The sequence below is a fragment of the Chanodichthys erythropterus genome, chromosome 17 (assembly GCF_024489055.1).
Source record: "Chanodichthys erythropterus isolate Z2021 chromosome 17, ASM2448905v1, whole genome shotgun sequence".
Classification (NCBI taxonomy): Eukaryota; Metazoa; Chordata; class Actinopteri; order Cypriniformes; family Xenocyprididae; genus Chanodichthys; species Chanodichthys erythropterus.
Window position 1 is genome coordinate 20,241,305 of NC_090237.1, and position 26,146 is coordinate 20,267,450.

The 26,146-nt window shown below is 39.1% G+C and overlaps 2 protein-coding genes across 4 annotated transcripts in view; one reads left to right on the forward strand and one right to left on the reverse strand.

The window, feature by feature from the left end:
• Nucleotides 1-764: 764 nt before the first annotated feature.
• Nucleotides 765-16,485, reverse strand: prpf8 (pre-mRNA processing factor 8). Of its 2 annotated transcripts, none has more exons than XM_067365299.1 (42): nt 16,407-16,483; nt 15,712-15,837; nt 14,918-15,086; nt 14,658-14,822; nt 13,738-13,956; nt 13,448-13,660; nt 13,240-13,365; nt 13,050-13,155; nt 12,771-12,961; nt 12,344-12,463; nt 11,933-12,242; nt 11,720-11,854; nt 11,447-11,576; nt 11,161-11,357; nt 10,864-11,070; nt 10,601-10,764; nt 10,395-10,521; nt 10,097-10,289; nt 9,449-9,636; nt 9,080-9,318; nt 8,826-8,972; nt 8,525-8,735; nt 8,330-8,446; nt 6,566-6,813; nt 6,275-6,454; nt 6,059-6,194; nt 5,783-5,952; nt 5,537-5,666; nt 5,291-5,437; nt 4,941-5,101; nt 4,625-4,816; nt 4,277-4,514; nt 4,037-4,165; nt 3,808-3,921; nt 3,517-3,690; nt 3,154-3,347; nt 2,828-3,067; nt 2,599-2,740; nt 2,348-2,488; nt 2,102-2,241; nt 1,782-1,984; nt 765-1,675 (listed from the first exon to the last, which is right to left on the reverse strand). In XM_067365299.1, exons 2-42 carry the CDS (start codon nt 15,827-15,829, stop codon nt 1,521-1,523), a joined length of 7,026 nt encoding a protein of 2,341 aa, XP_067221400.1. In that variant the 5' UTR covers nt 15,830-15,837; nt 16,407-16,483; the 3' UTR covers nt 765-1,520. The 2 variants fall into 2 exon arrangements, with proteins under 2 accessions (XP_067221400.1, XP_067221399.1); XM_067365298.1 differs by having other exon boundaries at nt 766-1,675; nt 15,712-15,840; nt 16,407-16,485.
• A 2,721-nt stretch (nt 16,486-19,206) lies between these two features.
• myo1cb (myosin Ic, paralog b) overlaps nt 19,207-26,146 on the forward strand; it is a 47,966-nt gene continuing 41,026 nt past the window's right edge. The window contains exons 1-2 of one of the 2 annotated variants that reach the window (XM_067364282.1): nt 19,207-19,371; nt 19,465-19,626. In XM_067364282.1, coding sequence (XP_067220383.1) covers nt 19,534-19,626 — 93 coding nt within the window. In that variant the 5' untranslated portion in view covers nt 19,207-19,371; nt 19,465-19,533. Of the gene's footprint in view, nt 19,372-19,464; nt 19,627-22,477; nt 22,846-26,146 lie in introns of those variants that run through there. The other variant, XM_067364284.1, reaches the window with a different exon arrangement.

Genomic DNA, 26,146 nt, shown 5'->3' on the forward strand with positions numbered 1-26,146 from the left:
GCTCAGTAGGTACATTGTTTAATTACTTGTCATATGCTGCAAGATTACTTCTGAATATTAGTCTGATTACTAATTGCATTTTGTAATGAATAATGTTCAGAACTAATCTTTAACTACTAGTTAACTTAAACATCTCACTAGTAAAATATGAAAAAAGTTTGGAAAATCCTTTGGAAATCCTGTCTAATAAATTGCTACGAGTGTCTATTGCATTGCTGCTAGTAACCCTGGAGTGGATAATATGAAGTACTGGAAAAGGTTCAAGTAACTCAGTAGTCTAAACTAGTAGTCTTCCTGGAATAACTACCAGGAACTAACTAGTTGGAAATTAATAGCCGATATTTGAAACAAGTTGAAACAAACTGGTGATGGTTAAAGTAGTACAAAGATGGATAATAAGTATAAGGTAATAATTCACCTAAAAATTTAAATTCTACACTGTACTCACCCTCACATTGTTCCAAACCTGTATGACTTTATTCTGCAGAACACAAAGGCAGATAACTAAATGAATATCTAGTTGGGTGAGATCAGCATAATGACAGCTCATTGTGACTCACTTTAACACTTCTTAAACAGTCAAGAGTATCATCATTTTAGGTGGAAAACCCACGTTTCACAAGGTCACACCAACTGGAAGTGCAGCACCAATAGGAGAATCTAACAAATAGAGAATTAAAACAGTTTGAAAAAAAAGACAAGGACAGCCGTTAGATAACAGCAATCAAATATATGTATTTGCTTTATTTTTCTCTTTTGCCAGTGGCACTGTATTTCCAGATATTAAAACATGTTAATCCATGAACACACAGGAGAGCAATTTCCTTAATCATGTTAATCTCCAGGATCACTTTTGGTGCCTCATTAAGCATAAATGTGAATCACAATGTACTGACATTGGAGGAAGTCAATACAATCAGATACTAATCTTTAAGGAATAAATGTAAAAACAACTTGCCATATCATATGTTTAGGGCTGAGCTGCTCAGTGAACTGTAACATATGCATGCAGATTGGTTTGCTCTGAAGGCATACAGTGTCCTCGCTCTAGATAGAGCAGTTACTTTTCCTTCAGTGGACACACCAATGATTTTAATACACAAAACCAACAGAAAGGACAATGAAATCAAGCTCGAATTCTTATAAAAGTGGTACTTTATTTAAACCCAAACTACAGTGTACATAACAGATGCACAACATAGCTACAGGGTACAAATTATTCCAGATTAATAAAAAAACACAACGTACTACAAACGATTACGAAAAACGATCCAGATATTTTAGATGGCAATTCATCTCACATCTACAGACAGAAAGCACAAAATGTGCTTTCAGCTATATGCATAATCAACTCAATACCAGGCAATTATGATAAAGCAATAAACAGATGACATGCTTTGAGTTTCTAAACATTTACATTACTGCAAACAGTAAAGAGTGAGTCTTGGTGACTAAACAGTACAAAAGCATTGATTTAAAATGCTGGGTGCTTTTACTTTATATAGTTGCTGTTTTTACTGTTATGCATACATATCCTCACGGTCAGCATTGTACAGTTCACCTTCCTGCAGAGAAGCAAAGTTGAGGAAGTGAGATGGTCTGTGAACTTCATGGTAGAACTCTTTTGGGTTGGACAACTGTAGGTCATATTTCATGTTGGGGTCATGGCGAACACCTAAAATGAGGTTAGAGACACACATTGTATCACATCTGCCAGGACGATTTAAAATGTTTAAAATCACTTTAAAAAGAATATTTCATTAATTTAAAGCTATGCTCACCCATGAAGTTGTAGTTCCAAGAAACCTGTCCAGGCACCATGAAGAAACCAAGGAACCGGTCAGACAAGAGCATCTGTACTCTTTCATAGTGAGAGGGCAAGTAACCTTTGGGGTTATTACCCTTATCTGTGTTTTGTCTACCCCACTCATACCCACTGGGAGTCAGCTTGTAGGCAGTCAGCGTGCAGGAACCAGGAGTGAAACTATAAGCAAAACCAAATGTTAAACCCACAAATGCAGTGTTATGCTTTTTAACCAGATAACCATTACACTCTGGGATGTTAGTGCAACCACAGTGCCATAGTATCCTAAATATGTACCTGCAAGTAATAATGATAGTCTTCTCGCCATCCCAGGATGGGTTGTCAGCCATGACCTTTGCATGAGTGGTGACATCCTGAGGAGAAAGCTGGGGTGATTCATTGGGCTGTGTATGGATCCATCCAAGAGGCTCCATTTCCTATGAAAGATAAAGACTGTATTCAAACGATTTGATAGGGCTGGGGAGGACGTATACTGCTGATAACACCAAACTACAGACATATGCATGCGTGTACAATGCTGACCTTCAAGTACTCGTGTTGTGGCAGCTGGTTGGGCAGGTGAACCGTCTGATGCGTACCCCACTGTGGCACCATCACAATGCAGCGGATCTCCTTTACCTGAGGGTTATCTGGAGGGCTGGTTCCATATAGATAACCTGCGATCTATAGGCATAAAAAAAATATATATATAAATGTAAATGCAAAAAAAAAAAGTTTAGGATACTACTAATGAAGCAAAGGAGGAGGAATCATGTTATGACGTTTCATCTAACCTGAGCACGCAGATCTGAAATGCAGATGAACTTCTTCAGAACATTCTTGGGCAGGATGTAAGTGTACCCAGTCTCTTTGATGTCATCCGATGATACGTAGATGTGGTTAGTACGCAAGTGCAAGTTGGCAGCAGAGATCGCCCTGAGAGATTAGGAAAACAGTTTAACAAAGTCTAGCTGTGTTTTAACAACTAAAAAGACAAGTGTGACATCCAAAATCTTTCCACACCTGACTCTCCATTCAGTTTTGGAAGAGAAGGTCTGCGTCTCGTAGTTGCTGGTGGTGGAGGTGATAATCTCATCTCCATGTTTGTTTACAGTGCGAGTCTGTGTGGCCGTTAGTTGAGACTGCTCCTTGGTCTGCTTCTCGATCTCAGCAATCTGCTGTCTCTGCTGGGATGGAGCAGAGATCTCCATACCCAGGATGATGTCCCTGATTTCAGACTGGGTCAAAGATGCCACATTCACACTGTGGAGAAAGGGGGAAAAAAGTTAAAATTCACACAGCAAAATATATTTTCCATATGCACCCAGCGTTTGTTGCACAGCACTCACTTGTTCTTCTTGCCATAGTCAGCCAGGATGAGATCTTTGAGCTGCACCTCCACTTTGATCCACTCCTCATCGGTCAGAGTGGGCCAGATGTGGTGGGGCTCGGTGATGGTGGTCTTGTCAGGCTTCAGGATAACTTTGGCACGGTCATTATTGACATGAAGTGCTCTCAGGATTAAGATCAAACGAGAGAATGCCTAGGCAGCATAAATGTACAATGGTTAAAGACCTTATAATAATAATAATAATAATAATAATAATAATAATAATAATAATAATAATAATAATAATAATAATAATGAGTAGTGCAACCCTCAGAAGCAACAAATTATTAGGTCAAAATTATAGTATAAGAGCTAGATTTACAGTGTAAGAGGAGATGGTCTTCAGCCAGTCGTCATACAGATTGAACAGGACCATCTGAGGCTCTGTGGCCTTCAGAATGAGGTCTCCAAACTTCTCCACTTTCAGACAGGCCTGGAAGGGCAGCTGAAGCTCAGAGCCTTTGATTACAATGTTGGGGAAGTCCAGCAAGTGCACCTGAGAAAAACAGACAGCTGTTAATCTAAAAGTTAACATATATAGATATGTTAAAGAATTTTCCAGAGCTTTAAGACAGCTAATTTGCCTTTTACAGTTTTAATGGGTGTTTCTAACCTCAAGAGGATCCAACATGCCCTTCCTGGTCACAATAATCTGTTTGGGCTGCTCTTCAACAGGCAGCGATCGAATCAGGGCAGCCACTTCTTCAGCAGTCTTCCACTTAGCCAGCTACAAAAACAGAGAAAAAGTGCAACTCAGAAATGATTGACTGCTTTGAACAGAACACTTAAAGACAAAATAACTACATGGAGACAAAACACAAAAGACAGAGCGACAGACTGACCTGTCCAAGACGCTTTTGTCCTGCCCATACAGAGGTGTGAATAATCTTCAGGAAAAGCTGTCCAGTTCTGGGGTTGAAGATGAAAATCGCTCCGTTGATTGGTTTGGTGGTCAAGTTACCTTCAAAGGTCTAAAACAGGGATAAAATGGAAATAAATTAGACATTTTAGCACACAACCCAAGATGATGACAATATGAAAATCATTAAGTGACATCTTCATATGATGTTAAATTCACTTGCCTTGTGGATGGTGACTCTGTACACATTGGTGTCATCCACAAACCAGATGATCTGGTTGGAGAAGAGCTCTCCATAGTTCTGGGAAGATAGGTAAGGCTCAGTGGGCTCTGAAGAGTAGAGTTGCAGACCCTTGCGGATTCGCTCTCTCAGCACATACAGAGCAGGGTTGGCCTTCATTATCTTCGCCATGGCCTGCTGGATCAATGGCTTGGCTCCAGGGAACCAGTTTCCGTAAGCACTGCAGAGAGAGAGCAAATCAAATACTTCAACAGCTGCTTTGTCGCTGTTTTTGGGATGTGTAACTAAAGTTGTACTTAAATCACCTAAACAATAATATAAAATACAGACCTGTGAAGGTTGTATGCCAGATCAATGGCGATTAGGACTCCAGTGGGTGATGGGTAAATACTCATGTTGTCAGTGGTGTAGTCCAAGAACTTGGCCCTGGCATATCGTTCAATGTCATGGGAGTCGTAGTCACCCCATCTGAGCTGAATGTCAATCCAGTACTTCTGTGTGGTGGTGCTGTCCATAACATCCCTATAGAAAGAAACGCAAGAAACTATGATGATGGCATTTTCTATATGGTTATACTTGTGAAATTTATATTCATGCTTTCTCTTTATCTTTGAACTCAACATATCTATTAAGCTCAGTCACATACTTGGAATCCGCTAGAAGTGAGGGACGCGAGACATTCCACTTGTAGGATGCAAACAACAGAATGTCAGCACAGGAGGAATTCATCTTGTAAGACTTCCTGGGATGGATTGTCTCTTTCTGGACAGTCTCGATCTCCAAAGCATCGAGCTCTTGGTCAAACACCTACAAAAAGACAACAGAACCTTACTCATGGCACTCTTCAGCACAACACTGAATAAGTCAACAGTTAGTAAGTTCAGTCTAAAGTGTAAAACCACAGACCTACTCACACTGTATTGTGGGGTCTCATTAAATAAGCATGTATTACATTCATTGTATAATATCGTGACCCAAGGAAGCACATCTCTTTACCTGACAGAGATCCATGACGATGCTCTCATGAATCTTCTGCCACAAGTGAGCTCTGAAGATTTGGATCAGAGAGATCTTGAGTGTGGGGATTTTACCATGCATGAAGATTCCAGTGAGGTCCAACTGCACTTGGAAACCCACATATACCTACAAGAACATGAAGAGAATGAGTGAGTCTCAATAAAAATGGGGTGGGGGAAAAAGCTTTGAACACTGTTTAAATGCAGTTGATTCTCTTAGACTTACATTGGCTCTGTTGATTGTAGGAGACCACCACAAGGTGAATCGTCGGTTAGGAATCTGGTTCAGACCAGATCTCTGAGCATTGGTGAGTTTCTTCCATTTCATGGACTCTTCGAAACCACTGGCCTTCTCCCTATAGAAGATCAAAATGTTGAATAAATCTATCTTAAAAGCATTTTTATTTGATAAACTTAACAAGGATATTTGGGTTAATTGCACTGGATATATTTAAACATAAAAAGGTCTTACCAGAAGAGACCCTCCCAGGTGGGGAAGTAGGTTCCCTTAAACAGAGTGTGCTCAAGGATGCCTTCCACTCCTCCAAGTGCCTGGATCATGTCTGTACGGTAGTTGTTCAAATTCCACAATTTCCCATCATGCCTTTGGTGAGTCCACCAGAATGGATTTTGCTTCAGAACCTGAAAACACATTCAAATATTTTTTTAAAACACCACCAAAATAAATCCGACTGGTGTGTAGTATTGCTGTTAACATGCAATGTTTCCCATATAAAAAGACTTTTACCTGGTACTGCTTGAAGTCTGTTCTGACTCTCCAGCCCTTGTCATAAGCAAGAGTGTGTCTGTCCTTCTGGAAGAGGGTGTTTATACGTGGAATACCTCTGTCCCAGGAGTCCTCCAGATCCTCCAGTGTCAAACGTCTGAGTAGTATCAAATTCATATTAATAAGCTTGAACACATCAACATCATTAAGATTTGGGTTTGGTTAAGAGGACAGTACCTGTTCTGAGCAATGGCCTCCTGACGTTTGAGGGCGTATTCGGCCCAAACTCTCTGAGAGTCAATGAACTCGCTCTCCCATGGCTGGATGTAGCGGTACAGATTAGGAATCAACTGATCCTCCTCGTGACTCATACCAGAGCGGAAATGAGTGATGCCCACATCAGTCTGTTTGGACCACCTGAGCAAAAAAAAACAGAACATTAAATCAATTGCCTTAATCTGTGGCTGCATATTAAATTTAAGTTGCAACTGATCAAGGAAACGGCAATGAAAAATGCATATAACTTACCTAAGGTCAGACTGTGGGATTAGTACGTGTCCCATGGAAAGCATTCCAAGTCCACCCAACTCCTTAGGGGTGTAAAACACCACAGGAGGGAAACGGCTAGGCATTTTGGAGTTCAAACCAATCTTGATACGGGTCTGGATCTTATTCTCACACTTCACCAGCAGGTCCAGAAGCTCTTGAGTATTGACCACAGCTTCACGGAAGTACGTCATCAGACCAATCAGAGCAGTGTTCCACTTGTTCACAATCTGAGAACAGCAACATTGTGTAAAACCACGTGCAAACAACACGTTACAAAATTTATTCAGTCAAGAGCAGTGAGTGGTTTTCTTTTGTTGTTTGTCAGACAGCAGCAGGTTTACTCTATTAGGCTGCTTACAATTTAAGATCTAATTCACGGTTCCGATGGACATGCATCCGATTTCCCAACTGTTTCATTTGAGACATACCTGACTGTGTTTACATAAATACTCACCAAGACAGACATTTTGACATAACTGTGTGTGTATTTAACCGTTTGAGTATAATAAGGCGCAAAAGAGAACGGAAGGGATCACGCGCTGTCAGAGACGGCTTGTGCGCGCACTTTGGGTGTGTTTCAGACAGCAGACAGCGCGAGACAATTGTAGAAAATCCCGGACGTTTTGGGAGATTTAGACCGGACACTTTTTTTTTTTTAGGTCCAAAAAGAGGACATGTTCGCCTAAGTGTGGGAAGTGGTTTTCATCGGACAGTAAATGCAATGCAAATTTTTATTCAGTTACATCAATTCATTTATCATTTAATAACTTGTTTGTAATAAACACTTTAAAAATAGGCTGTAAAATGTTGTTGGTTTATTTAAAGAACTACTAAGATCAAATAAAAACGCTTTACAGGCTCAAGCATAGGCAGAGTTTCTAACATCATGTTTTCGTTCACAGACAAATCTGTTGATTGCTGGAATGCCGTGAGATGTTAGAATCCACTCAGATTCATTGTGCAGTCGGAGCATTGTGAGATCGCAACGAACTTTCATCTTTTTAGTGATTATAAAGCAAGCACTTGTTGCGTGCATTCTGCCATGCCAATCATGCACACAGCACTGCCTATGCTTGCATTTGTTTCTGAATGTTGTTGATACTTTAATAAATATAATGTATCACCATTTATGCTGGGATCTATAGGTTATTGCTAGGCAACCCATAACTTAAGTGGAGCATGGAAATCTCATGGATGTACATTTAATATTATATATATATATATATATATATATATATATATATATATATATATATATATATATATATATATATATATATATATAAATAAAATAAAAGTTATGCTTTTTATTTAAATGCTAAAGCTAATGAAATTCCCGATTGCAGTCAAATGTCCTGGTGTATGGACTACGCAGTGTTCTCAGCGATTTTTTTCCTTTTTCTTTTTTTCTCAGCGTCAGAGCACGAAGAAAGATCGCAGCAGCTCAAGAAACGTCTATGATCTCTATGGTAAAGTAGTCAGTCACTCCTCATGTTTGATGAATAACAGGTAATTTTAATATAGGTAATATAGTAATTTTAGAGATTTATGTAATTTTGTGCTATGCAATAAGCTAATGTGTGTGAAGTGAATGAGTGTAAACTGAAATGAAGCATGATAGCAAGTCAAGACAAATGTAGGACTATATTTTTTCCTGCAGCCAAATGCCGCATTCCGGAGATCTGGCACGTACCGGAAAACTTGAGGATGTATTTTTTTGCTGTTAAGGTTCAAGGATCATACCTTAGTGAAGGTGGTGGACCCAGAAGCCATCAGAATTTGCCGCACTCTGTTGTGGAACCTCTGCATGGACTCATCATCTACACGCAGGAAACACTGTGCTGTCCTTTCCTTTGTTACCTAAAAATCAACATACAATTATCCACCATCCTTTCTGATGTGCCAACAATTATTTACAGAGTTTGCAATTCTACTTACCTCATTCTGCAAATTCCACACACCATCTTTGTGCGTAAACTCCTCATAACTAGTGCGGCATTTCGGGAGGATGCGACACTCAAAGCCACACATGTTGAAGAGCAGGTTGGGGTTGTCCTTGCTGTACACGGACACAAAGCTGTTCTCCCACTGAACTGTGGTCACAGAACGAGGGAGGCGATTCTTGATGTCCCAGAACACAGCACGCCCCCTGTGCGATTATTAGGAATCAATTATACCACATTCATTTGTCTATGATTTATTAAGGTGTTCAAAAAGAACTAAAGTCTAGAGCACTTACAAGTTCACATCATGTTTCATCAGTCTCATCCTAGCATCACGGGGCCAGCATTTCTTATTGTTGTAGCCCACAATGTTCTCATTGTTGGGATCTGGGTGCTCCGTCAGGTACCTCTGGATCAGATCTCTCGCCTCATCTGCAGAGAATCTACACACAGCAAAACCAGAAGATCATAAAACTTATACAATAGCAACTTTTGGAAATAAAGTCTCAATACTACACAACAGGAGACTACCTTCATTTGTACTACTAACCTGAAGAAGATGTGAATGCGGTCTATGTATCTGCAGTAAAGACGGATGGGATGGGCGCTCTCAGTGGCCGTGTCCTGGAAACTGAGGAAGTCATTGGGCATCTGAGGAGGGCCTGCCATCTCACTGGCTCTGTGCAGACCCAACACCAGCAGGTCCATCACCAACCCATAGTACTGCACGATGAAAGAGGCAAACTGCAGGCCACGGATGATACCGTACGAGTTTGTGTGGTTCATGTCCTGTAAAGAGAAAATACAGATATCTAAAATCAAACCAAGCAGTAAATGGAAATTTCTATTAAAACTTCTCAAGCGCATTAAGAGGGAAATATGACTTTTAGCAATGGACTGTTATGTGCAATAAACAGACCTTATAGTTAATGACAACGTTGTTTTTGGCCGTCATGTAATCGGCAATGTTGTGATCAACAATGAGACGCAAAAGCCTGTTCAGCAATGTCAAGTCAATCTTCTCGTACATCTTCTCGTAGCGAGACTCAAGCATGACATTACATTCACCCTCTGCTGTCTCCCACACATCCTGCAGGTTGTTGATACCTAGGAGACAATTAGAAATGTTAAACATGAAATTGAAATTTTATGTAACATTATCCTTGAACTAATCCTTATTTATCCAGAAAACACTATCAAGATCTCTAGAATAACATTAATAGTTTGATGTTTTATCAAGACAACTAGTCACAATTAGGGGTCGATGGTATTTGCCACCGTTTAAATTATTGGCATTAGCAATGAATTTCTGTATGCCGATAAATGATGAACGGGACTTTCGTTTTGACAACACCAGCACTTGAGCGGAGATTCACAATTATTTAATTTATTAGATATAAAATGTTAAAGAAAGTAAGCTGTATATATAAAGTATTAATGTGTAAAGCAAAAACTAATAGTTTTTCATATACTGTCAACATTTCAGCTTTAAATTGGCCACAATGCTCTCTAAGACATTGGCAATCAAAAAAATCCATACAGGTCAACCACAGTAACTTCCTCTCACCTTGGCACCATTTGTACACCAGCAGTGGAGGTGGCTCTGTGTCAGCTGGCTTGATCCAGGGTGGGAAAAGCCTGCGTTTGTCTGCCTCATACCAAAGGTACTGATCCAGGTACGCGTCAGTGATCTTTTCCAGAGGTTCAACATCGTAAACTGGTACCAAGTGACTGTAAAGGTCCATGAACTCAATGCCCACCTACAAAGAAAAAGAACCACTTTAGATGCAAGCTAGGACCAGTAATGGACTTAGATGACCCTTGTGGTTACATGAAATGCGTTGAAACTTTGCATGTATGCAAACCTCTTTGAAGGCTCTCTGAGTGAGGAGGTGACGTTTGATTCTGGACAGAGCCTCATGAGGGTTGTCATAGGCCTGCTCAATCAGACCCAACTCCTCACGCTGTGACTGGTTCAGCCTTGACTTCACACTAATTAAAAGGAACAAAAAGTCAGAAAAGTACAAAACCAGCACATCCACCCAGGTTGTTGTTATGGGACTGGCCTGACCTGTAAGCCTCCTTGAGTCTCTCCAAAGCCAGGATGAGCAGCTTAGTGTCATGTTTGTAGGAGAGAGGAGGGAAGGGGATCGGAGAGAACCGACGACTCTCCAGCCAGTGCACTGTGGTGGTGTAGATGGCCACGGCCTCTTCAGCAGTGATGTAAGGCCCATCCTATAAGATAAAAGATGAATCACTCGTCAATGGGTTCTTCCAGGGTAACACCAACCTGTTCAAAGTCTTCAAGGACATTATGTTACCCAAGAAATATACCTTCAGGTAATTGTGCTGTCTCTCCTGCTCTGCCTTTAGGTAGAGTCGAGTGAGACGCCCCAGGTTCTTCTTGCACACAGTCTTATCCACAGTAGCTCCTCTTCTGATTCTCTCACGGTTGTAGTGTGCCGTGTTGGTCCACCAGTCAGCTTTGGCCTTCACGTAGCGGAGAATCATGTTCTCGATGGGGGTTGGAAGCCCAGGAACCTGAAAAAATAAGTAATGATCATTTAATGATAAACTCTGAAATTGAATAACATACCATTAAGGGGCAGCAAAAAATGACCAAAAACGTACCTTCCAAGGGATGTTAGCCTTCCAGCACCTCCATGACTCGCTGAGATGCTGAAGGATGGTTCTGGCCTTGTTCTGCTTGATACCCTCAGGCATCATATCCAGGATGTCATGCATCACAGCAGCTCTCAACTCCAGATCAAAGTGAGATTCCACACGCTGTTTGGTCACAGTCTTGGCAACACCCTTAGAGTGTCGACCTAAATGCATTACACAGTGAATTAGTACTTGTAAAATTTGACTACATCTTTCTACTTGCTTTTTGCATACGAATAAAAGCTAATTTTACCCTCAAACTGCCTGGCCAGAAGATTGCCGAGCCACCGCTCCAGAAGAGGGGTGATGCCTCTCATGAAGAACAGCCAGACTCTCCATCCTGGAGCCCAGAACCCACAGCCTGGACCTTTCCCAACTGGGCCCTAAAAAACAGGTCACTTTAAATGCAAGGCATAGCACCAATCCAAACACAATTTTGTAGAGTGAATCAAAGTTTTCTATAACTATGTTTTGAGCGTTACTCACTGTGGTATAATTGACTCTATTTGCATTGAGCGTTACTCACTGTGTTGAAACGGTAGTAGATGAGATGCTTCAGGTCTTTGCACATTCTAATCTGCCTCATGAGCTTGTACTTGTAGCGGTACATGCCAGTCAACTGACCGACATGGGCGAAGATGTACTGTAGTCCATCTGACAACTACAGGACAGACAGAAGACTTTAGTAATGAAACAATGAGAAAATGATACAGATTAGCTACACAGAAACTACTCATACCTGGAAAGCATCAACATTTCCAAGCCTGTACTGCACATGACTGTCCACCACAAGCTTGCTCAAACGCAGAACCTCACGGCACAAGTGGAACGCATTTCCAAATCTGGACTTCTTACGTTCCTTTGTTGTGAGGGTTTTCACAGGCTTCAAGTTGAAGTTGTAGTCCAAGTGCAAGTAGTTGAGGTTCTTTCTGTGAATCAGCAGGTTCAGCATGTTGTAGCCCTGCCGGCATACCTGGAGACCGACTTCTACCCAGTCCAGCTTTGTGGATTGGAAGAATTTGGTGGCCTTGAAAGACCGGAACAGGTATCTAAAAGGAAATAGAAGGGAAAAAAAGTAAGTAAAAATGAAAATCATCATTAAATCCATCAACATTTTTCCATGGAACACGCTCCGGAATAGGAACCTCACCTCTTTTTCTGTGCCTTAGGTGGTCTGTGTTTTAGAGCGTTCAGCACGTAGTACTTCAGGAGCTTCTGGTAAGACACACGCACCTTCACAGGTTGGCCTGCAGGACAGTGCTCACGATACCTGAAGGCGTTTGGAGAAACAAGAGCCTCTATTCAGAAATGATAGCATGTATGGTCTCGCAATACTCAGATCCTACATGGGTTAGTGGCCAATCACAGAGAAAACGTTTTTGAATTAAAAAAAATAAAAAATAAAAGATAGGGCAGTGGGGAAAAAAAAACTAGAAGCACATGTAAAAGTTACATTTTTAACTTGTGTACCACATCCAATGCATGTCTACACAGAAAAACAATGGAAAAGCAGCACAGTGGAATGCAAAAATGTTTTCCTTGTGAACTGCTTACAGTGTGCAAGTATTAATACAAACCAGTTTTTAATGAGAGGCACATCAATAGCCCGTCTGGTTCTTCCCGAGCGGAGATTGAATGGACGAGGTGCCCACAACAGCGCAATTCCATTAGCTGTGTTGTCAGTGTAGAGGGGCGTCTCCTTCAGGAATGGCTCAAAGTATTCAGGAAGTTCAAACTCCTCATCATCATCTGGCAGTGGCTCTTGGCTCTACAGAGAATACACAAGCTTGCAATTAGTGTGGGAAGAAACCAGGAAACTTACAACCACAGTTTAATTAAACAGTTTAATTTCTGACCTTGACAGAGTGCCTATGAGAGATGGGGTTGATCAGAGGGTCAAAGTAGAAGGCAGGCAGATCAGGATCCTCGGTCTTGATGAAAACCACGTTTGGTGTGTGGTACCTGCATGGACCATTAAATATCATTGGTTCAGCACAAGAATTTGTATAGAACTATAAAGCTGTGGGGTATGATAATGTTTCGTACCAGGTGAGGTGCACATGATGTGGCAGGTTATTGTACAGGTAAGGGAATGCAATTTTGTATTCTGTCCTGATTGGCTGCCTGATGATGATCTTGTTGATGTCATTGAACTCATTCCAGTCTTCATCCCTATAACCATAACAAGTTAGACTTTTGAAGAAGATAAATAGTAATAGAGTCAATACTGCTACAGGAAGGACACGGTACGTACTGGAGGTTAATGTCTCTGACAAGCGGCTCAAATTTGGGCCCCCCTGGAATGGCCATGTTCAAAGCTTTGGAGGTGAAGAAAGCCTTCAAGTCAAACAAATAGAAGTAGTTTCCATCCACCAAGTCTGTCAGCAGCTGGTTAGCCAATCGATACAGAGTGGACATCATTGGTAAAGTAAACTGCCAGCGTCTGTATGTGGTCCCATTCACATATCTGTGAAGGGAAAAGATAAATCATGAGCAAAAGAAACAAGGAAACCATATTTTTTTACAATTATCACTGACACTCACTTTGTGGTATCTTTTAGAGGTTGATGCTCATACAACCATTCTACAACAGAAGAGTCCTCCTCAGGGTCCAGCTCCATCTGGATCGCTTCCAGAGGCTCTACATCCAAGATGTTGTCTGCATAATCTAATGGAGGCTCTTCATCATCAAACGGGGGGAAACGCATGCGCTTGAAGTGCCGTCTGTCTCTCTTCTCACGACGCATCATGATCCACATTGTGCTGGTGAAAGAAAAAAAAAAAAAAAGTTTAGTAGGTTTGCATGATAATTCTGAATAACTGAAACTGCAATATGAAGAAAAGCTTTAAAAGCATAGTTCCCCCAAAAATGAAAATTATGTCCTTAATAGTCCACAAGTTGTTCCAAACCTGTATAAATTTCTTTGTTCTGTTGAACACAAAAGAATATATTTTGAAGAATGTGGGAAACTGAACAATTCCGGGGCACAATTGACTTCCATAGTATTTTTTTTTTCTACTATGGAAGTCAATGGTGCTCCAAAGCGGCCTGGTTACAAACTTACTTCAAAATATCTTCCTTTGTGTACAGCAGAGCAAAGACATTTATACAGGTTTGGAACAACTTGAGGGCGAGTGAATGATGATAATTTTTATTTTTGGGTGAACTATCCCTCTATGCCATTTTCTGCCTAAATAAAAGCTTGACTGTTTAACGTTTGAAAATGAAGGAATGAAAATGGCCATAAATAGTATTGTAATTTCACAGTTGTACTGTCAAAATATATTTCTTAAATACACTTTTTTTTAACAGTTAAATATTATAATAGTAACTTATTTTACTCAGTAATCCAGTAAATAATATTTATTATTATTACTATAATTATTAGTAATACTGAAAAATTGTGCAGCCCTAATTTTCAATTTCTGTTCTGAAAGTGATGTGTTTGTATGCTGTCACCTACCCCCACTGAGCAATGTACACCGGCTCAATAACCCATGGGATTTCATTTACAAAGGAAATGGCGCCTGTAATGTGGTAGAGCACAGGAACATCTCTGATCTGCTCCCAAGGCATGGGCATGTTCTCAAGCAGTTTGAGCACTGCATGGGGCATATATTTCAGTGCCCTGCAGACAAAAAGCAACACATACTGTTACTAGTAAACATGTATAAATAATTTAAAAAAAAACAACTGCCTACGTAGTAACATAAATGTGCTTACCCAAGGTAGACCCTCTTGTCATGACGAAATTTCCTGTTTGTCATGTCACCATGATCCCTGATGATTTTTCGCACATGCTCAGGTGGCATGTCCTCTTTCTGAGCATCCACAAAGCCAAATTTCCTTTTCTCCGAATAGCGTTTGGCCTGAAGTTGCTGCCATTTCCGAGCTACAGCAAAGCAACAAGCAAAGGGAAACATGTCACTAAACATTCAAAGATGTACACGTATACACTAATCTGGATAGATTAGAAAAAGCATCTTTTCCTCTATGTTTTGGTCATCTATTTACACTGAGACAACATTTTTGTCCTGTGAAACTGAGCATTCTGAAGACACTTTCAGCTGGATAAATTTAAAAGCTCAGTTTTCACTTAGTGTGGACCATGAAAATGGAAGAATTTGAAAACAATGCATGATTAGTCATGTGACACATTGTACTAATAGATATCTATATCTATACAGGTATGTGCAGACATCCTGCAAAGATGTAAAGGACTCTTAATTGCTGTCCTGCAGTAAAACATGTGGGCGATTGTGTTTTAGATCATACATGGAATGGCAATTGAGTGCAACCTGGATGCATTATTAAGTGGTGAGATATTTTGCTAATAAAAACAATTATGCCACAAAAATAGCCTGAGCACTATTATATCTGGTTTCTCTGTATCATCTAAGGGAGCTTTTATGCATGCACAGTAAGATGATTTCAGTGCTATCCAACGTTCCAGTGTGGACAAGAATCTTTTGGAAAATGCTAGCGTGGACACAGAGGATCAAGTGATGTGAACTTACCTTTCTCTTGCAGTTTCTCCTCGGTCATGTAATCTGGTATTGGTGCAACAACAGGAGGTGGAGGAACACCTGGAGGCATTGTTCCAGGAACACCTCTGTAGGGGAATGCAGCTGCCATGGCAGCGTCTACTGGAAAAAAAAAACAGTAATGCACAAAACACATTAAGTCAGACTGCAAAACATCAGACCAGAAACACGTTAAAGATGCTCGCATTACAACACGGCATTAAGAAACACACATAACATCATGAAATTTAAGAAAAGGCAATTTTGTTTATGATAAAAGAAAACCCAAACTAAAGCGCGAGACTTTGGCGATTTTGTTTTAAACAAACTATCTTAACCACATCAATGAACTTATGAGCCGACTAACTTGACTATGGCGCCCGAAATGTTTTCATATCGTATAGAAACTCGCCAGCCAATGTTTATTGATTAGACAGCCGACAGATACACTTTTGCACATTCTGAAGCTAAAATAAAAATACTTATGATTCTTATGTATAGACGTGCAATACTATTCGTTTCGTCGGCCTCAATAAAGCAGGAGTTAGCATGTTAGCTTAGCTTACCGCATATTACACTAACAAACTGTTTCCGCACACAAGCATTACCAGAGATAAAGTAATACTATTTTAATAAGAAATAGGTAAAGAAAAAAACAGCATGCGCTCTTATGAAACAAAATAGCTTACTGTTAAAAGCAGTTTCTCGCCAGTGAATGTAGTTGTGTGCTTGGTTTGTTCTCAACGGAATGGCGTACCATGCACGTTGTGCGTATGGTCTTTCGATTCACGATTGCGTTTTACGCATCTGGAGGATTCTGCCTCAACGGAAATGATGTGTGTTTACGAAACCGAACGTAAGAAAATGCGTAGGGCCCAACTTCCGGATATGACACCGGATGTGAAGTTTCATGTTCCCTGTTATGTTAGTTCATTCATAGTTGTAAACTGGTAAGATTGTTTGAATATGAGTTAACGTTTTGAATGAAATACATTGTTTTAAGAAAATTATACCAAAAAATATATATTAAAACAATGTATTATATAACGTTGTATTAACCATCACTAGTCACTTGACCTGATACTTTTCTCAAAATTACTGTCCCTCCCCCAGCATTTTAAATTTCTGTATCACTGAGGATACAGAAAAGTTTTCAGCTGATTTAAGACTTAAATTAATTTGCAAATCGGCAAAATGCATTTTTCAGAAACAAGTGGTAACAGGCTGAAGATTTCCATTTACAGGCCCACGAATGCACACACAATTGATGCATTTTAAGTTTTAAATTCAAAACATTTCTAATTGTAAGGAACAATATGGAATAACAATTTAGTTAGTACTTTGCGTCATAAATGCATTATACATTATTTTTGAGCTGGAAACTCAACAAAACGCACCAGCAGGTGGAGCTGCTGCATATGTTGATATCAACAACAAACCTGCAAATAAATCTCTACATTTTAAATAATTAATAGCACAGGGGGGGAAATAGATGCATAGATACATTGTATCTATTCATTTTATCGGTCAGATAAAATTTTTCACATTTGTGAGGGGTACTGCAGTAAAAGTTGTTAAGGATTTATTGTACACAGAGGAAAAAGGATGCTACTGAAATATGTGATGTTTCCTTTTTCCTCTTAAATAGTTGTTGCCAGTTATACTTAAGTGAGCTATTCTAAATGGCCTCTTACATAACAATAACAGTACTATTTACCATGTCAAAACACCCATAGTTATCTTTGCCCTGCAACCCATTCTCTCCTACCACACCTCAAATGAGTCCATGATTTCCATCTTTTACAAACACGATATCATTACTCCAGCGTTCACAGTCTCATAGTCTAAACCATCTGCAAGTTGATCTGTGTTTAATAGTGATCTTTCATTCAGTCTGTCATTTCTCTTTGCTCTTATGCTGAACATCTGTTGTTTTTAGTGATCACAGCAGGCTATATGCAGGCAAGACAACTAAAGTCATTAAACCGTCAGCAGATAAAACCTTCAGAAGTCAGTTTTATGTAACTCACTAAATGCTATGCTGACAGAGATCCGTGTCTTTACCCAAATTTAGATCATATTGTACATGGGATGCCAAGGCCACTCTTTCCTGTTGATGCCCAAAAATCATGAATGTCCCAACTAATGTCACAGGTCAGAGGATGTGTGTCTCTGTCATTTCCCCTCCAACAAGCTATATTTTACAGACACATCCAACACTGACAATCACGTTTTTGGCGAATCATATTCCGTTGTAAAAGCCCTTAAAATGCACAATGTGTTCATTTAAAACAGATTAAGAGGAACTTAAAAAGAACTTCCCAGCAAAAACGGAATGTTCCCCTAGCATGAGCATATTGTTCCTGCTTGGTTATTTTTATGGAAACCAATTCCTAATGCTCTAGTTAAATTTTCTTCAGGGTTCTTTTGAATATTCCCAGAATATTAATTCATTAAATCATAATAAAAGTATAGGCCTGTTTATTCTTTTTTACGCTGTGGACATATCTTATGAAAGGGAAAAAAGAAAAAATATATGTGTGTATAATATTTTTTATTTCATTATATATAGAGATCGAGAGATGTTTATATATATATATATATATATATATATATATAAAAGGAAGTATCTTTTTTTGGGGAAAAGGATGAGGATATTGGTGGTTGAATGTAACATATGGCTTGACAGATAGGTGGTAATGTCTTCTTGATTTGATACAAACAATCTACTGACCTTTGGCCTGAAAACTCTGACCTCAGCATTCCTTTAGGGTCACATATGATATATATGGCAAAAGTGTGGTTTTGGATGATATCAGCATAAATCCTTATCATTTTTTGGTGCAAATACATTAAAGTAACTTGACATTATCATTGAAGACCAGCAATAATAATTTTCATTTTGATTACATAATAATGGTAATATATACATGTCAAAGTCAGACATGCCGCTTTCCTAGCTGTGATGCCTGGTTACTGGTTAAACTTGGCCCAGATTTGTAAAAGATTTTTGGGTCAGCACACCTTAATATTGCCAATTAAGTTTAGAATACAATGAACCAATCAGAACCCAGTTTAGGTCAGATAGCTGCTAATGGTGGATATTTTGAGGAATCAAAAATGTACGTTTTTTCTATGTATAAACTGTTTATGTAATAAAATATTTTTTCATAGTTTGTGTTGTCCCTTATCAGTGCAAAATTATCACAAATTAAAAAGGATTCATGCCAATATTGTCCAAAATCCCACTTTTCTAGGGTGTTTCCAAACTTTTGGAGGGCAGTGTATATAAATATCAATATATATATATAGTACTCAGCCCAATACCCTCCTCCTTTCCCCTCAAAAAGATATTTCCTTCAACTTGTCATCAAAATTCAAAGGAAAGCCTTTTTTTTTTTTTTTGGAAGTATGTGGTAGTAACGTGTATCTGCTTCAAGTGTGTGCAGGGGAAATGGAGTGGGCTCCTCCGGTGTTTACTCCGGGAATGTCGAGGACAGGATGCTGAAGCCTAGAGGAAGCCCTGACGGCAGACTCTCAACACTCAGATCAGCTCAGCGCCAGGGAACTTATAATTATAATGCACATCTGGCTGTGAGACGAGTCCTGGACTCCCTTTACACATCTGTAACGACTCACTGTTTTTAGCGACGGGTAAATTCTACAACAGCTTGATTTACTTAATCTTTCTCTGTTTATATCTCATCATTTATGAATATCGTCCCTCATTCTTCTGTATCCAAACAGAGCAGAAGCACCAGTGAGGGTTGAAGCGCCCCTCACAACAGAGTGGCTGCTGGTGAGGTAGGACACATCATGATGGAGCTCCAGATCCAGCTGATACCCACAGGAGAAATCATATTGCCTCCAGGGAAAAATGGAGATATTTACTGCCAAAGCTGCAACAAGGTATGTGGCTTTAGATAAAAGCTCCTGCTAAATGAATAAGTGTCAATCTAAGATAAGAACAGACTCTACAAATGTATCAGAAACTAATTTGCATTACTAAATAAAGACAACCGCACCCAGCAATTTCTTAACAAATTGTGAATATAGCTGTCAGGATGTTTTGTGCTCAACAAAGCATGCCGTAGATTTGCATGCCCTAAAACCGAAACTCATTAGAATTTTCCAGCAAGATTCTCAGCATATGATTTGTTTATAATAAAAGCAAGTGATAGCAATGAATATGCATGGTGTCGACAGGTTTAGATTGCGATAACCCTTTCGAATAAATACTTCGAAAAACTACCATTCTGTTTTCTACAATACTCAACACACTGATGACCAATTCAGAACTGTATGAGAAATATAGTTCATATTTTGTATATCTCTAAGAGGTTTTTCCACTGATGATTTTGAGGAATAGGTCTGGATTGCTCCATCTAATAATAATAATAATACAGTCCAAGGAATGTGGGGTGTACACTAAAATCTGTCTGTGTGCAAGGAAAATGACCATTAACTCAGACAGAAGTTTGAATGTTTCTTATGGATGGCATAAATGTCCCTAGTCTGGTTGGCATAAAGGAAAAGAGTTGGCTATGATTTCACAATTCTTCACAATCATTCTTTGTGACTTGTTTCGTTCTGTTTCTGTTCTTTACGGTTCATTTAGTGTAGTGTAATGCTGGAATCTAGCTGATAATAACAATCTGAAGTTTAGAATTTAGAATCCAGTTTAGAATCCATTCAATAGCGGTTGGAATGGAATGCTACTTTGATGAGGAAATGACAGTAAATTCCGGGACAGCATACTTTTCCTGACTTTCTGGCAAGGTCAGGTCACCCTTGCTGGGTGTGTTTGAGCATGAGTGAGTTTGAGAGGGGAAAAGAGAGGGAGCTACATTAATAAGAAAGAAAAAACCTGTTCTATTATTAAATAACTGATAAAGGCAGGAACAATAATTGTAATGCCCATTTCCATCCAACCGACGACACACCCTTTAGTTCAGCCTGTCCAGTGTTTGCCTTGTCAACAGGATACAACCTTTCCTCTCGGTTCAGCCGGTCGGCACAAATGTGCTTAATGTCAGTCGGGGTTTGGTGGTCCGAACGTTGAAGAGCACGAGGGCAGAATCGATCACTCCACCCTCTGGCTACAGCATGACACTGCACTTCACTTGGATTATCAGGCGTGAGGTCACCTTGACATGGGGGATTTTGTTTCAGCAGTGTTTATTGATATGGTGGAATGTTTAGACACGGCTTTCCTTTCACAGGGCATGTGTTACACAGTGTGTGTGTGGACTGAAAAAGAATGAATGCCTGCGATTCTGCCCCTCACATTAACACATTTAACTGGCTACTGAATGACACAATAAAATTAAGACCAGTGCAATAAAATCTGAAAAAAAATGGTTGATTTGAGGATAATAATGCCAGAAGTAAAGCTCTGAAATGACACATTTTCATGTCATTATACTACAATAGGGGTCTGTGGCTGTACTTGCAGGGGCTTTGCCAATTATTGCAATTATTATAACACATTTTTGTATAAATAAATGCAAATATGCATTACAATACAATATTTATCAAAGCTAAAGTTAAAAAAGTAATATTTCAACTAAATGTTTTATTGCCTTTAGTCATTGAAATGTACTAAGGAATACTAAAACCATAAAAAAAATATTTTTTGTTACTTGAAATGAACATAGGATTATAAAACAGTAAACTTATTTTATCTGGCACAGAGATGCCAATACAGAATCCAAAACAGTCAGGGTCACTAATGAAAATGCTTTTATTTGATAACAATGTTTTTCTTTACAAAATGTATTAGCATAACAATTTGAGTCAAAAGATTTTCAAGGATGTCTTAGTTTTTAGTTTCTCTTTTGTAGTTTTGTAATTAATATGGCTTACAGCTCATGAAAATAAAAAATCAAATTATTTGAATATTTCTTAGGATTTACAAAAGAAAAGAAAAAGCAAGTTCTGAAAAGTATATGTTCATGTATGTACTCTATTTAGTTGGGTGGCTGAGGCATTATTTTGATAGCGACCTTCAGCTCGCCTGTATTTCTGAGTCGGGTGTTTCTCATCTTCCTCTTGACAGTACCCCATAATCTCTATGGGATTCAGGTCATGTTATTGCCAAGCCAATATTTCTCATTTCCATTTAGTTTAATTTGATGTACTAAAATAACTCAAACTCAAACTGAAATAAAAAAGAATTAAAACTATATATACATATTTAAAAAAACTAATAAATAATAAAAACACATAACAAAATTACTAAAATGGACATTAAAATGAAAAATATAAAACAAACAAATATTAATAAAAATTATATCTCAGTGATACTAAAATAACACGCAATCAGTAGAGGGCGATATAACGCAAGCGAGTAACCCCTACCCTCAAATGGCATTGGCATGGGCAAACTATCATACTTCAAAATTGATGCATTTATTTGTAAAAATATATATATATAATTATTTTGTATAGAGACAGAAATCACACATACAAACGAGTCTAGTCGTTCTGACATGCACTTATGCTTTTTTGTGAAGAAACTAAGCGGTAGCCTACTTTTATTTCTGCTTTTAAATATTAAAAACCATGCTATTTATAAAAAAAACAACAACAAAAACAGGCTAGTCTTAATCTAAACGCCCTATTAATTTTCATTAAACGCTCACATTTTTACTGTGATGAAATGAGTTCAAGAAATGCATGTGATTTTATTAGTCGTGGGATTGGTTGGGAACTTCCTGGTACAGTGTCTCTCTCGTGCGTGTTCAAGTGAGCGAGAGAAAGAGGAGGGCGGGTGCCGGTGGTGGTGATATTTCTAACATTTGCTTCAAACCATTACTGGCTACTTGTCCTATGATATAGTAACGTTACTCACCATAAACTTGAGCATGACTATCTGTTTATTCAACACATCTCCACTAGTCATACATCTGCTCCAGTGATCTAATCGACTTGTAAAAGCGACTTTTCAGTGACATACTGAGGTAAACCTTCTGCTCGGTGGGATTCACACAAGGGACAAGTCCAGATTACAGCTCAAATTTGAGAACAAGTTTCCCATCACTGCTGAGTTTCTCTTATGCAGTATTACAGTGAGCGACCGGTGCTTTTGGACATTGCGGGATTTGAAGTTGGCGTGCTTTAATCAAGGTAAGTGCTTGACTTGCCATTCATTTCAGTCAAAAGAAAAGTACGGTGCCAGTTTATGCTTTGTGACGTATGACGAAATTCACACGTGTGAATGTTGAGTGTCAGTGACCGGATAATATTTTTCGTGAAGATTGGTTTCTTGAGTTGGCGATGTCCGAATGGTCAGCGAGTCGGATCTTTCCAGTGAATCGGTTAAAACGGTTCGCAAAACCAGACTGAACGATTCTTTCGAGAATCACAGTTGAGTATTTGTTGACGAATCAGACTGAATTAGTTCTGTTTTTACACATTTAAGAAGAAGAGAGGTAGCCCAGGTTTAATTAATGACGAAATACTCGAACGAAATCAATAAATTATTTAAATAAAATCTTTGACGCACTCTTTTCATTGTAAAAACGTAATAAAAGCGACCACGTGATTACATCATAATGTAAAAAAAATACTTTTTTGAAACGTTTTATTTTTGTAACAAACGGTTCGACAGAAGCGATTCGCTGAAAAGAGTCGAACTTGATGTTTTCGCTTACTAGGCTTGTAAGCTCCCTACTTAGACAGCATTTTCGAGCATCACAGGCGCGTGGCAGCTCACTAGTGTTTTATGCACAGCAACTGTCAAGTGTTCATATTGATCTCACCTGTTACTTTACCCCCATGTTATTCTTACAAATAGTATCCTAACCTGTTCAGATCTTGATTCAAATGCATGATGGTTATGCAAACAAACCCCCATCCCTCAAGCTTTAAAACAATACTATGAAAGTGCATTGAGCTCCATTTCTTAGGGAGTGATTTGGGCGGCTTCAGAGCACATTTTTTCCATGACTCTTAGATGGAATGACAAGAGGAGTTAAGGAGACCAGCTGTTAATTATCTGTCATGCCAAACTAACCTCCCTCAACCCAATTACATTGGGAATTACTTTCAGCAAAACCCTCAGAGACCAAGCTTGTAAAATTGTTGAAAGTGTTTTGTTTACTATAATGTGTAGGGTGTAAATAAGAGGGCGTTTCTGTCACCTGTGCGTTCAAGCAGCCCAGCGCTGATGACATCTTAAGGTCGTTGGCAGGTCATATCCTCAAGTGTCCTCACTCTCATTCACATCCCCCCGTGTGTCATTCCTTTTTCCATGTGTTGCAAAACCTAACGAAGATACTCCTGTCAAACAAAATGGATTGCTTGCAGTGGAAGACTGCAGATCTATTGTTGTGCAACATTGCATGAATGGTGTAACTAGTTTAATTGACAACAATTAGGAGCTGACAGTTGCTTAGGCTTCTGGATGAATAATGCTATAAGCCGTCAAGCTCTGCTGGGCGTTTTCCAAGAGTTATTACAACATGTTTTAGAATGGTTGGGTTGCAAAAAAATAGTTAAGTAAAACATCCCTGCAAACCTAATTAACTCGGGGTTGTAATTGATACATGCTGACTGTGTAAAATACTTGGGGATAGAGCATATTTTCAGAGCAACGAGACTCTGGTTTTTGGTTAGAGGCTGGGATACTTTGCACTTGAATAATTTTCCAGCCATCCCCAGACAATAAAGTTCCTACATCTGTCAGCAGCGAGCCATGTAAGTGTGCCGTGTGTGTCCACTTTTCCATCGTGCAAGGAAACATAGTCTTACTCTGTTACGCAAAAACGTTTGCTTTATCCACTGTTGAGACTTCTTGTTTAGTCTGTTTCTTTATCTTCCAATTACTCTCTATTCATGTTTATGAAGATGGTGAGATTGCGGTGGAATATTTGGTTTAGAGGGCTGGTGACATATGTGACTGTGCAAAGCAAACCAAGCCCTTCCCTCATTGCTGGTCTGTCAACCAGACAGCTGTCAACGTGTCCCTGAGAGATCTCAGAAGGGGATACACCTGTGTCTGAAACACTCAGAACAGGAAGTTCTCAGGGTTCACCAACCACATATACGGGTCTATACCCGGCTTTAAGTTGAAGCATAACATTTTTTATGAAGTTGAACTTAACTCTATCTGCTTTGTAATGCACAATGCTGGTTTCATTGTGAGGGATTAATTTGTCTTTGTATTCTTTCATTGAAATAGTCAACCTCTTAAAGTCCCACACAACTTTTTGTTCTCATTCAATATGCTGCTTTGGAAATGCATCACATTTCTGGAGTAAATTGGTTGCGAACACCTTTCATGTTGACTTTAGGCCCGGTTTCACAGACAGGGCTTAGATTAAGCCAGGATTAGGCCTTTGTTCAATTAGGGTATTTAAGTAGTTTTTACAATGTACCCAAAAAAAACACATTACTGTGTGTATATTGAGACAAAACAATGGCACTGACATTATTTTGCAAGTCGTGTTCAGTTAAAGGTGCCCTAGAACCAGTTTATAAAAGATGTAATATAAGTCTAAGGTGTCCCCTTAATGTGTCTGTGAAATTTCAGCTCAAAATACCCCATAGATTTTTTTTAATACATTTTTTTAACTGCCTATTTTGGGGCATCATTAACTATGCACCGATTCAGGCTGCGGCCCCTTTAAATCGCGCGCTCCCTGCCCCCCTGAGCTGTCGACTGTAATACAGTGCGTTTACAAAGTTTACACAGCTAATATAACCCTCAAATGGATCTTTACAAGATGTTCATCATGCATACTGCATGTTTGCGTCAGATCATGTGAGTATAGTATTTATTTGGATGTTTACATTTAATTCTGAATGAATTTGATAGTGCTCTGTGGCTAAAGCTAACATTACACACTGTTGGAGAGATTTATAAAGAATGAAGTTGTGTTTATGAATTATACAGACTGCAAGTGTTTAAAAATGAAAATAGGGATGGCTCTTGTCTCCGCGAATACAGTAATAAACGATGGAAACTTTAACTGCATTTAACAGTACATTAGCAACATGCTAATGAAACATTTAGAAAGACAATTTACCAATATCACTAAAATATCATGCTATCATGGATCATGTCAGTTATTATCGCTCCATCTGCCATTTTTCGCTATTGTTCTTGCTTGCTTACCTAGTCTGATGATTCAGCTGTGCACAGATCCAGACGTTAATACTGGCTGCCCTTGTGTAATGCCTTGAACATGGGCTGGCATATGCAAATATTGGGGGCGTACATATTAATGATCCCGACTGTTACATAACAGTCAGTGTTATGTTGAGATTCGCCTGTTCTTCTGAGGTCTTTTAAACCAATGAGATTTATATAAGGAGGAGGAAACAATGGTGCTTGAGACTCACTGTATGTCTTTTCCATGTACTGAACTCTTGTTATTCAACTATGCCAAGATAAATTCAATTTTTGGTTCTAGGGCACCTTTAA

Bases quoted from the DNA above. Each gene is read 5' to 3' on its own strand.
- prpf8 (XM_067365299.1), bottom strand. From the start codon at position 15,829: ATGGCAGCTGCATTCCCCTACAGAGGTGTTCCTGGAACAATGCCTCCA. The intron at 8,447-8,524 runs GTAAGTAGAATT...GTTGATTTTTAG, and splicing joins TGTGGAATTTGCAGAATGAG to GTAACAAAGGAAAGGACAGC. The intron at 4,166-4,276 runs GCAAGTGAATTT...TCCCTGTTTTAG, and splicing joins ACAGAGTCACCATCCACAAG to ACCTTTGAAGGTAACTTGAC.